The following is a 12,810-nucleotide window of genomic DNA, read 5'->3' on the forward strand; positions in this document are numbered from 1 at the left end:
CACCAACACAGGTTACACTGGATGGCCTATTGTCTTTACTCAACCTTAACAACTATAATAAAACTAATAAAAGGCTTGGCAAGTTTTACTACTCTATGAGGAGGCATTTTTATATCTTTGCATGTTATGGGCATTTAAAAATTTCACATGAATATTAGAGGGTCTTAAAAAAGGTACCCTACTCATTTCCATTAACCACTGGGAAAGTTATATTGGGAGTCCCTAGTGGGCAAAAGAATCAGAGGACTAGCAATTGGAGAAAACCAGGACAGATATATGCGTACTGAGGCATTTTTATAATTGAAAGGATTCCTTTGAATAACAACAAGTGCTATGTAGGGAAGCATGTTTGGATTACCATACACAGCTAAATGTAGACATGATAATGAGTACTGCCAACCATCAAAAAAATAAAAAATAACCAAGCACAAATATTTTTTATTTTTTTATTTTTGCACTGTGCAGGACCATGATTGCTAACATCTTAGTTTCAATGGAGAAAAGGAAGACAATCTTAATTGCAGATGTACTGACACAAAGCATCAACCAATTCATAAAAAAATCTGCCTCCGGTTTGAAGACAAACAAAACGGTTTTATGTAAGACATAAACCCACATTTACCCATCATACCACTATGTAAGTCAATCCTTAGGTTGTGAACAGAGAACAAAAGATCTCCACAGCACAAATCATGAGAGCACAATTGGATTTAAAGGTACAGGAAGAACATAGTAATCCTTCAAATATCTAACTTGTTACAAGAACAGATCAGAAGAGAAACTAGTGATGGTTTATAACAGCGCTTACTGTGCCCTTGCCATCATGTTGCTTTCATAGACCTAACCATGTAAGAACTGAGCTATTTTAGTAACTCCATTTATATGAAGATCGGGAGGGGAATACTGGTAATATGCAGCCCTCAATTTATGTGAGCTGGGGGATATTATAAATATGCAGCCCTAGTGTATGCGAGCTGGCAGTAGTAGGAGACCCATCCACAACGAATATTCCAGTTCATATATTATTATGTACCTATTACTACACAAAGTTCACAGCTTTTCCAAAACACATAGCTGCTGGCTGGATTTTAATGGTTATAGCCCTTATTCAAATACAGCATTCTATGAAGTTATTTGGACACATGGTTAAACAGGAAAACTAACCTTCAAGTAATGTAATGTAGTTTGTAAGGGGGAATTCTATAAGAACAGTTAGCAGGGATCAAGTCATCCGAAGTTCTATTTAATAACTTCAAACTACAACAAATGTATAAGGCAGCAGTAAAAGAACTACAGTTCTAGGTTAATGAACCTATGTAACACTCAAATAAGAGGGTTAAGTAATAGATATCAGTGCAAGAGTCGTAGTGTGAACTTCAAACTTCTAGGTTGACTTTATTTTAAAAAAATGCATGTTATAGTTGAGGACACCTATTAATTTTCTATCTCAGTGTCACTGCTGGTGACAGTTTGTTTCAGTCCATTACAGTGCCCATTAGTAATGCCTTGATGAAAGCCATTGACCTGGACCGTTCCCTTCTTACTGGAAATTGCACAAGGGTTCAAAACTTTGCTTGGTCTTTTGAGACTCACAAAACTTCGCTGCATCTTGTACTCCAGCATCATATGATTTTGTGGATCCAGACCCAAGCAAGCCCTGCAAAAGACATAACACATGTATTAGTACAAGCTATTTAAAATACACATTAAATAAGTCTGGTAAAGTCTAATAGAAAGAGGGTTTACCTAGCTCTAATCATTACTTGCTCTAAAACCATGGAAAATTAAAACTGTGAATATGTTCTATGAATTCTAATTATGTCACAGCTGATGCAGATCTACTAGACAATTCACAACTATCTTGAAAACAAATGTTACCTGAGAATGTTCTCAATGCAGTTTCTCTGTCTGAAGAGGGCATTTACTACTGGTGTTCCCTGTGGCACAAGTGGAGCTTTACAGAGGAAGCTGAGAATTGACAGGACACTGTGGAACGTCTGGAAGTCTTGGTCTTGCTCAGTGCAGAAAGTTATTCTCTGGCAGAGCTCAGTGAGGATCACCAAATCTAGGATAATTGGACTAGCAAGCAGAGAGTCCTGAGAAAAAAAAAAAAATATTTCACCAAGAAGCACAAAACATATTAAATCTAATCAGCAACATACCATAGCATTACTGTTCATCATAATGATAAGACATACTAATACAGCCATCAAACTATTTAGCAGGGATTCGCACAATAACGTAATTCTGATGAAACTCGATGAATGGAGCTTGCAATTTTAAGTCACTCTGCACTTTGGCCACTTGTGGTTTCAAAACAAGTTTTATCCTTTTGTTTTCGGAGTATTACTGTACGACAAATTACTTCCATGAGATGTTACTCTATTATGGTTTGTGGAGCTCCTTGCTTTTTATTATATCCTCTGTTTAACATGGTTTCTGTCCAATCCTTTTAAGAATCTGAAGAGCATGCCAGCAGAGTTTATTATCATATTTTACCAATGAATTGGGGAAGCAAGTCTTGACATCCTAAAATTAAGGGGTCACATTATCTGGTAAGTAGCTTATGGTTCATGATAGTGGAGGAGTGTTGTGGGGTGCACTGCACATAACATTTGTTTGAAACTAGACTGTCACTATTGTTTTCACCTTTATAGACTTAATTTTTTTTATATAGGGTTATACATTTGCACTTGTCTTATTTTGCACAGCTGTGTTATATGGCACAAGCATTTAACAGTTTGGACTGATATATAATGTGTGGGCCCTTTAACTTATTGTTACTTCTCTTTTTTAAGATTTCTAATGTACTGTGATAACCATAAAGGCAATTTTTTTTATAGTGACCCAGGCTTCTCTAAAGTGCTAGGGTGCAACACAATATTTTGTGCCTATAACAATGGCCTGGGATCTGGAAGTAGAAATGCCTGCATTTATACCTGCAGCTTTTGTCTTTTGGTTCTTTTTACCCCTTTTTCTTAAAGTGGTAGTAAACCATTTTTTTTGTTTCTTTTTTTAAAGCTGCAAGGTAAAGCCATTACGTGCTAGTATGAGGTGAAACTTACCTTGGTACGAAGACTTCCAGCAGCGAGCTGTCACCCCTGACAAGGCTTCAACCTTCACCTAGTCTTCCTTCCAGGTTCGTGGACTCCGGCTGTGTGAGTAGCCAAAGCTGCGAAGATGTCACTCATGTGGGAGCCACCATTTACAAGACAGGACACTGAAGGAACAGCCAGGTGGCCGTTTCTTCAGAGCACATGCGCCAGTGGTGCAACCAGCTGCATGTATAGTAAATCTCCTAAATGGTGCATGTTTAGGAGATATTTACAGTACCTATAGGTAAGCCTTAATATAGGCTTACCTATTGGTACAAATTATACATGGGAGTTTACTACCACTTTAAGTCATCTTAATATGCTATAGTAGCTTGATGAACTGATCCTTGCTCAACTTAAAAATGTAAAGTATATTCTGTCAATATTTCACAAAGTTCAGCAACATTATTGTTTTTGTTTCAATGCACTTTAACATATTGACTATGAAATCATAGCCTTCCCCCATCCCCACTGTATGTTTGACATGGAAATCTACTGTGTTAAAAAAACAAATAAAAAAACTGTGGGGTGGGGGGTATATTTAACCTATGAAAAAATATTTTCAATAGCGATGTTTTTCATGTACATTCAAGCACAACAGCTAGCATTACACAGTTACAGTGTCAGGGGAAACACTATGACAATACAGGGGCAACACTATGACTATAAAATAACTGCTAGTAGCTGTTACTAGAGGCAGAATGATGTTATTTTGAACCACCCAGTAAAAACTGGGTAACGGTGGATCGAGGATGGGCTTAGCAGTGCATTGCTCACTGAAGTTCTGGCAACCGCAACCGCACCCCCCCCCCCCCCCCAAAAAAATGCAATATAACCACCCATTACATTTTGCTAAATATTTTAACCCTTGTCAAAACTGGGTGAAAAAGGACTAAAGATATGGATGGAGCAACTTTTATAAATGGACATCTTTTTGAACTGATATTTACCTATATGAAATAGTAATTATAAACTTCAACTTTCTACACATATATTTTTCAGACCTTGACATGTTTCTCTGATAATTTAGCTAACATCAGGCAGATTATATATATATATATATATATATATATATATATATATATATATATATATATATATATATATATATATATATATATATATATATATAAAAACTCCCCATCTTTCGTAAAATCGCGCTAGCATCCTATCTCCCTGGCTTCCTTCACCCCCCTCTTTTTTTGATCTCCTCCACCCCTCTTCCTCCTCATCCTCTCCCCTTCCTTTCTTCATCGCCTTTTGTTTTGGCACCCCCTGGGATGACTACCTCTGTAATTTCGCTTCCTGCTACCCTCAACTGTTAAATGTAAACCCGTGTAAACACAAGCAGAATATTCATGGTTAACACCTGATTATTTGAAGTGGGAAATTGTTTATTTGGGTGTTACTGATGTCATTCTAACTTGTTGTTAAGAATTGAAAAACTAATTATTTCCTCTATGAAGGGGACTTTTGAACAGGGTGAATGGCCAAAAAAATATAAAGCATATAATAAAAATTATATTTTTTAAATCGTAGTAATCAAGTATATGAGCACATGCATAATACAATGAACAATACAATTCTAAGTTTATATGTTTATAGAAAACGGGAAGAACACATTGAATATGTTATCTAATACACATCACAATTGTTCCACTACACCTTGCAACACTGAAGCGGATATATATACCCGCTGCAGTGTTGCACGGTGGAGTGGAACAAACGTGATGTGTATGAGAAAACATATTCAATGTGTTCTTCCCGTTTTCTATAAACATATAAACTTAGAATTGTATTGTTCATTGTATTATGTATGTGCTCATATACTTGATTACTACAATTTAAAAAATATAATTTTTATTATATGCTTTATATTTTTTTGCCCACTCACCCTGTTCGAAAGTCCCCTTCATAGAGGAAATAATTTGTTTCAATTCTTATGTCTTTTGGGATGTGGTTGAGTTATGGCCATTTTTTGATATGATTTGTAGCACTCTTTTCAATTTCCTTCTAACTTGTTGTTGAGCGACTTCGCTCTATACAGTGTTACCCTGTTAAATCGGATTGTCACTATGTTTGCTGTGACTTTGGCACCTTTAGTGCCTTTGCTATATTATATTCTGATGGATATTTTAATAATATATACACACACACACATAAAAAAAACAACAAATTGATGCAGTTTTGTATTCATTAACATTGTTAAATGTATTTTCATGTGCAACTGGTGTAAGGACCTGAAATATGATTTAGTTGTCAGCCTTTTAAAGTCCTCTTTACAGTAGAACCCTGTCTATAATATGGGCAGCAGAAGGAGTCAATGTTGTACTAAAATATACTGACAAGGAATATTCTGACAGGAGCAGATGTAGATTTGTGAGCCGCTCAGTCTGCAGCTTCTGTTTCACTGCCCAGTCACAGGCTCTACTTCATTCTAAGAAACAGCTTTGATAATAAAGTCAGCAATCAAAAATAGCTAAAGCTGTGTGAGGGCCCAGAAGATTACAACTGGAGGCTGTGTTTTCCCTGCAGATTTTAAGGGAATAATTTCCATTAAACAGAACAGTGTATGGTGGTGTGGGTGACAGAAGAGGAAAGTATATACGGTCTTCATTTACACGTTTAGCTTGTCTGCAGGGTTGCTTTAACGGCAACAGAAAATATCAGGACACTAAGCTGACTGGGATATCTGGTTGAGTTGTGTAAATCTCAGACTGATTAGGCAAAACCTCTTTTCAGGTGTTCTCATCATGAAGCAAATCAAACAAAACAAAAAACGGCATGCCTGCAGCCTTACCTCACAAGTATTGTGGATAACAAGGGTGTTGGTTCCCCCCATCATTATTTCTGATGAGTACTCGTCCATCGCTCTCTTGCTGTCTCCCACATATGGGACATATTTAATAACCACCTGAAAACGTACAGTTATGGCACAAATTAATAATGTAGTTACCATAAAATCCATTGAGAGACACAGTAGATCCAAGGAATATCTAAATGCCTCTTGGGAGGGATCAGGAAGATTTTTTCCCCTGCTGAACCAAACTGGATTATGTTTTGTTTATTTTTTTTGCCTTCCTCTGGATCGATTGTGGGTATAGAATTGTATTCATTTTTTTTTCTCTATTGGTTGAACTGGGTGGACTTTTTTCAAGCAGACTATGTCACTATGCAACACATGATTTAAGAGACCATTAGGACATGCAAACACAGTCCAACTGAACAGGGGGCAAGAGCAACAAAACACCAACATGCTCGCAAGAAAATAGAACTGGGGACTGCCTACAGCTAAAAGTCACCTGAAGGACCTTAAACATGAAGCTGGCATTAGAAGAGACTTGAACATCCAACTGGTAAAACTTGAAGAATCTTAGGCAGAAGAACAGGAGGCATTCTTGAAAAACTGGGAAGCAGTAGCCTGATACCAAAAAGCCCAAGAAGCATCTATCAGAGTGCTCCTTGGCAGGAAACAGTGAAAGCTTCCTTAAAATTACGAGCTTAGATGATAATCTGTCTAAATGACTGAGAACTGGTGACACGAGAAGCAAGTTCCTGTTTATGGTGGGCATCAGGAATGAGAAAGAGTCAGTCTTTGTTTTGTGCATGTCTACCTCATAGCTATTGCTTCCTCTACAATCAACATCCAGGCAGGGAGATCCCTGGATGAGCTGAAGCTGGACACAGACAGAAGATGAACAATGTCTTAGTTGAAGTTAAACCACCCTGAGGCTCTAAGCCTTTGTAGTATAAAGCAGCCAACTCAGACAGATATTCGTCTCACAGAGTTGATGGAAACAAGGAAAGATTCAAAGGGTGTTTTTTGAAGTGCTAAGAGAACCAAATTCAGATCCCAAGGAGTCACTGATGAGCACACAGGGAGATGCACCAGACAACCTGTAAAAAATTTCTCCCAGAGGAAGATACGAGACCCTGTATTGACATGCATTGGGGAGGGGCATGAGCAACTGAGTTACTAGGAACTAGCGTGGAGCTAGTTATTTCCATGAGAAGTGTCGGCGGGCCTTGTGTGAATTGGAGAGGTAATTCCCAAACACAGATTTTGTCTTTGCTCTTTACAGACTGATGCGCTTGTAGCACCAGAAAATGTGATTACCTTGTCATTGCTTTGTATGCAAATACATTTTTAAACAATAAAAGCACTATGAGTTTCCTTACTCTACTATTTATCATTGGTAATCACTGGCCCCCTGGGAGCAAGGAGTGGGGAGGAGTTCTGGGGTTGTCTTGTTATAGCCCATTGTGAGGCTAGAAAGCTGTTTTTGACCCTACTTAGCTGTAGCGTTCACACTGATCCAGGTGAGAATATTCCTGCAGGGGGAAGCACCTGTGGTGATACACATCCTGGATCCTTTTTAAGCACAGAGGAGTGGATTCATTTTGGGCATTTTCATTTTTATGAAGCACTTGCATTGTGGGGACTTTATGGACTAATTTCTATTACCGTGTATTTTTCATATGAATTCTGTTTTTTTATTGTTTTACAAAATGTAACTGTTTATGCACTGCATGATTAGTATTGGTTTCACATATGAAGTGATATTTGCAGTATAATCACAATACTCATATTTTCACCATTAGGTACTTTAGTGTGTTTAGTTTTAAACGCTGCACAGTTGATTGTTTAATTGTATTGTTACACATGTAGGATTGTGATTCATGTCAGCAGCTTTTTAGGCTTCCCATTATAGGAGTGGCGTGGTGCTTAGGGTTTCTTTTTGATTTATTTCGTTTTTTTTCCACGTGTTTTCCTGGTTGCATGAGGCACGGATGATATAGCCCTGGCCTCACAAATGCATCCTAGGAAGTTCCTGTCACAGGTTTCAGGAGCCAAACCCAAAAGGTCCAGGCAGAGTTCCAAGAACTAAAAAAGTCAGGGAGATGAAGTCATCTGCCCTTAGTTAAAATGGCTACTGTGATAATACTAGAGAGGAAAAAATAAATAAAGTAAAGCCAGCAAGTTTCATTGAATATTTGTTTGTAGGTTGCCATTACTAAACATTTTTGAAGGTGCATTTGTTGTAATTTTTATGAGAAGAATGAAATGCTTTAAGCTGAAAATTCCTTCTCATGTTCACTGACCAGAGACTCATTCAGGTAAAGAGATGGCAGATCTTTACTTCTCAGATTTTCTGGGTTGCGGAGGCAAGTACTGAGGACAACAGAGCCATAGGTAGCTCCTGATGCTCAGGCTAAACGGCCTACTCGCAAAGTAAGTCTTCAGAGACAGTGTTAAACTTTAGGTTGTGCCACAGCTCTAAACCCAAAAAACATTTACTGGCTAACAATACACTCAGGGCTTGAAAGTGCCACAATGAAGAGCTGCAGTTTGAATTCCAGGCTAGCCCAGCATTTGTCCAGTTCAGCGGGGTTTGGGTACAGCCTTCAAAGCAATTGCTAGAGAAACATTCTTCTGGATTAGCTACATATAGATGCCTGCTCAAGCAGCTTGTAGAGGAATCTTGACCAAAAAAAAAAAAGTTAAGTTCTTTTCCAGAGAAAAAAGGTGTCCATCCTCCTAGGACACTAGCAAAAAAGCGAAAGCATGCTGTATGAGGGGGTTATACCTGACCACAATTTTGTTGTTTGTCAGTGTCCAAGTCCTTATGGGAAAGGCAGTATAGCCCATCAGTCACTGAATTCCTGTGTCCCTCAATTTACAATAAAGGAATGCACTGTAAAATGTAAGAAGAAGCCTCGACAAGGTCATCCAAGATATTTAGTTATCTGACTGGAGGGATGATTGTATAAGCAGCATGGCATCATTAGAGCAAAACTCAAACCTTATATGGTTAGCATCATGTGTCATTGTGATTTGACAAACTGTCCTGTTTAGAAAGGGGAGTTGTAAAACATGTGCATGCAGACCTATCATAAAATGTGTCAACAATAAACTTGTATTTTAAAGGGCCAATTCACACCACATGCAGTCCAGTGGAAAGTAGGTTATATGGGTTCCAGTGGCATAGTTCACACCAGTGCTGTTAGTTCCAAAAAACAAAAAAGTAGAACATGCTGCATTTTCTCTTCACTGGACTGTACTGGAGCACAGTAAAATGCATCAAAAAAGCATTGGAATGCACTGAAATGCATAAAAACGCACAGCACTCCAGTATGGTGAAAAAAGAAAAAAAACAGGAGAAAAGCATCTGGAATGCATGAAAAACGCATCAGAACGATTCAAAAACGCACATTCAGAAAGGCATCCGGGAACAGATCTGGAGTGCACTTTTGTGGTGTGAACCAGCCCTTAAAGTAAACCTCTACTTTAACCACTTGCTTACTGGGCACTTAAACCCCCCTCAGTCCCAGACCAATTTTCAGCTTTCAGCGCTGATGCAATTTGAATGACAATTGCGCGGGCATACAACACTGTACCCAAATGAAATTTTTATCATTTATTTCCCACAAATAGAGCTTTCTTTTGGTGGTATTTAGTTACAGCTCGGAGTTTTATTTTTTGCTAAACAAACAAAAAAAGATGCAAAAAAAAAAATCATGTTTAATAGTTTGTTATAAAATTTTGCAAACGGGTCATTTTTCTCCTTCATTGAAGTGCGCTGATTAGGCGGCACTGATAGGCTGCACTGGTGGGCACTGATGAGCTGCATTGGTGGGCACTGATAGGCATAGTTAAGGCGGCACTAATAGGCACAGATAAGGTGCTTTTTTTTTTCTCCTCGCGCTGACAGCGCGAGGAGGAATAATAGCCGATTACCGGCTCCGTTATATCACATGATCAGCTGTCATTGGCTGACAGCTGATCACGTGATAAGGGGTCGGGATCGACCCCTTGCACGGATCAGTGATCAGGCGAGTCTCGTAGTCCCGGAAAAGGAGATCCGCGCTGTAGCCGTCATTTGGCTATAGCGCGGATCTCAAGTGGTTAAGAAACAGAGTCAGCAATAGCTGATGTTGCTTTACTGACCTGCTGATCCTCTTGCGTCATAAGTCACTAACACAGAACAAGCATGCAGAGAAGGACATTTAACTTTGTTAAACGCAAGCTTATTCTGAGTCGATAACAAAGTACCAAGGCCTCAGGGTCAACATAAAAGGCAGGCAACTACCATATTTAAAACAAAATTAGTGTAGGAGCACAACCATTTATTGGCTATAAAAATTTCCCTAATAATTATTATCACTATTGGTTTATCTTTCTCCCTCAATCTATCTGGGACTGTGTATAGTCTGCTTTAAATACAATTTCAAGATAATGAAATAGACTCCCATTAGGTCTACAACTATACTCACACAGTGGTCAGGTTTCTCATTCGGTCCATAAAGAATAGGGTTAGACTGAACCATGTCATCCACCACATTGCTCTTGGAAATCTCCTTGGAGCGAAATTGCTGAGGAGCAGAGAGGTTCTTCCCATCATTATTACCTAGGTGATTATAGCTCACTATAGAAACGGTCTGGGAATAAATGAATGAAAAGGGGAAATTCAATTACTGAGAAACAATGGTTATATCTTAAGCATTATTTTGTCAACTATTTTACATATTACCTAATAATATAATATATATATATATATATATATATATATATATATATATATATATATATATATATATATATAAAATATATAAACACATACATACATATTTTAAAAGTGTGAAATGCATTTTAATATTTCACTTTTATAAAAATGTTTTATAAACCTATAATGTAAATGATCAAATTAACAAAAAGTCCTGAATTATTACATCTACACAGAACAAGTCAATAGAAAATGAAAAAAATGGTAATTCAGGGTACCTTTAAGCCAGCACCAACAAGAAAATCCACCAAAACTGACTTAATCTTGGTCTGTCCCGATTTAAAATCATCGCCGCCAATGAACACAGAATGTCTTGTTGCCAGCTCTATAGCTCCAGGAACAAAGGTATTCTGGGGGGATCCATTGATGTAAGCACAGCCCTCTAAGATGCTGGCCACTGCAAACATTGTGGATGGAGACACTTCAAGGCCCAGCTGTGTAGATAGATGCACAAAAAAATAAAAATAAACAAACATTTTCTTTTACACATAATCGGAGGAAAATGAAATAAACCAATATACACAGGCGTGCTCTTAAGTTTTTGGAATGACACAAGTATTAATTTTAACAGTCTGCTGCCTTAGTTTTTATGATGGCACTTTGCATATACTCCAGAATGTTATGAAGAGTGATCAGATGAATTGCAATTAATTGCAAAGTCCCTCTTTGCCATAAAAAATTAACTTAATCCCATAAAAAAGCATGTCCACTGCATTTGCAAAGGCTTCAGGGTGCCCAAGAAAGTCCACTAAGCGCCAGGATCGTCTCCTACAGCCGATTCAGCTGTGGGATCAGGGCATCACCAGTGCAGAGCCTGCTCAGTAATGGCTGCAGGCAGGTTTGAGTGCATCTGCATTCACAATGAGAAGACTTTTGGAGGATGGCCTGGTGCCAAGAAGGGCAGCAAAGAAGCCACTTCTCTCCAAGAAAAACAGAGACAGACTGATATTCTGCAAAAGGTACAGGGATTGGACTGCTGAGGACTGAGGTAAAGTAATTTTCTCTGACGAATCCCCTTTCCGATTGATTGGGGCATGCGGAAAAAACCTTGTCTGGAGAAGAAAAGGTGAGCAATACCATCAGTCCTGTGTCATGCTGACAGTAAAGCATCCTGAGACCAATTAATGTGTGGGGTTGCTTCTCAGCCAAGGGAGTGGGCTCACTCACAATTTTAGTAAAAACTGTGTTGACTGCGTTACCCCAATATCATAATATTGAATACACCACTCTTTTCAACCGTGAAAATAATCATAAAATTACCTAAAAAATTAAATACCAATTGTGCACAATAGTATATATCGTTATCACACACTATCCAATCTTTATCACAAAAGCGAAACCAACATATACTTCAACATAACCCCAATATGAGCACCCAATATTTGTGCATTTAATTCTATTTTTATAGTGTTCAATCTATACAATGAGCCAGTATCCACTGGAAATCCCCATGTGGGTTATCGACTATGCGATTCCTGTGCTCTTATTTTCTCACCCGTGATTACTTGTGACTACTCCACCACTCCAGTGATGACACCATTACCACACGGATTGGCCACTCACCAGAAAACGGTATAAATAAAATGGGAGCTTCCTGATGACGCAATTTCTATTGCGAAACACATAGAGGCTGCTGGGAAATTACGCTGTCACTTTCGGTCTGGGCGAAAGCGAGGCTTGAATTGCAAGCCAAGTAAAAATTGACTTGGTCAATCCTCAAGAGGCGGGTGGAAAAAAAAACACAAATTCGAAACATTGATTATGCAAGAATGGGCTTTGCAGACTTTGTGAAAATTAAAATTTGTGTCACTTTTGGCCACGGTTGTACACATGCACATAAATATACAGCTGTGCTTATAAATTTACATACTACTGGCAGAATCTGTAAGATGCAAAACATTTAACAAAACCTAATCAATTCATACACATTTTTTATTTTTACTATGATTCAAATTAAACCATGTGGCATCATAGTATAGCAGGATCATTAAACAAACCACAGAAATAAATGAAAATAAAAAAAATGGTCATATTAGTAATTTGTATACCCTTAGCTCTTAATATCATAGTGCCCCTTTAACATCAATGAAGGCTTTAAGTTTTGTGAAATGAGGCCCTTTACTTTCTCATGTGGCAAAGATACCTATTCT

At 38.1% G+C, this 12,810-nt stretch overlaps 1 protein-coding gene across 1 annotated transcript in view; it reads right to left on the bottom strand.

Moving 5' to 3' along the window:
- Window positions 1-432: 432 nt before the first annotated feature.
- ISYNA1 (inositol-3-phosphate synthase 1) overlaps window positions 433-12,810 on the bottom strand; it is a 48,674-nt gene continuing 36,296 nt past the window's right edge. Inside the window, exons 7-11 of the mRNA XM_077475917.1 lie at window positions 10,879-11,094; window positions 10,371-10,535; window positions 5,896-6,009; window positions 1,879-2,096; window positions 433-1,657 (exon numbers count right to left, since the gene is read on the bottom strand). Coding sequence (XP_077332043.1) covers window positions 1,435-1,657; window positions 1,879-2,096; window positions 5,896-6,009; window positions 10,371-10,535; window positions 10,879-11,094 — 936 coding nt within the window. The 3' untranslated portion in view covers window positions 433-1,434. The remainder of the gene's footprint in view (window positions 1,658-1,878; window positions 2,097-5,895; window positions 6,010-10,370; window positions 10,536-10,878; window positions 11,095-12,810) is intronic.

This window comes from Lithobates pipiens, unplaced genomic scaffold, assembly GCF_037356315.1.
Source record: "Lithobates pipiens isolate NorthernLeopardFrog02 unplaced genomic scaffold, aLitPip1_a1.2 Scaffold_13, whole genome shotgun sequence".
In the NCBI taxonomy this organism is placed as follows: domain Eukaryota; kingdom Metazoa; phylum Chordata; class Amphibia; order Anura; family Ranidae; genus Lithobates; species Lithobates pipiens.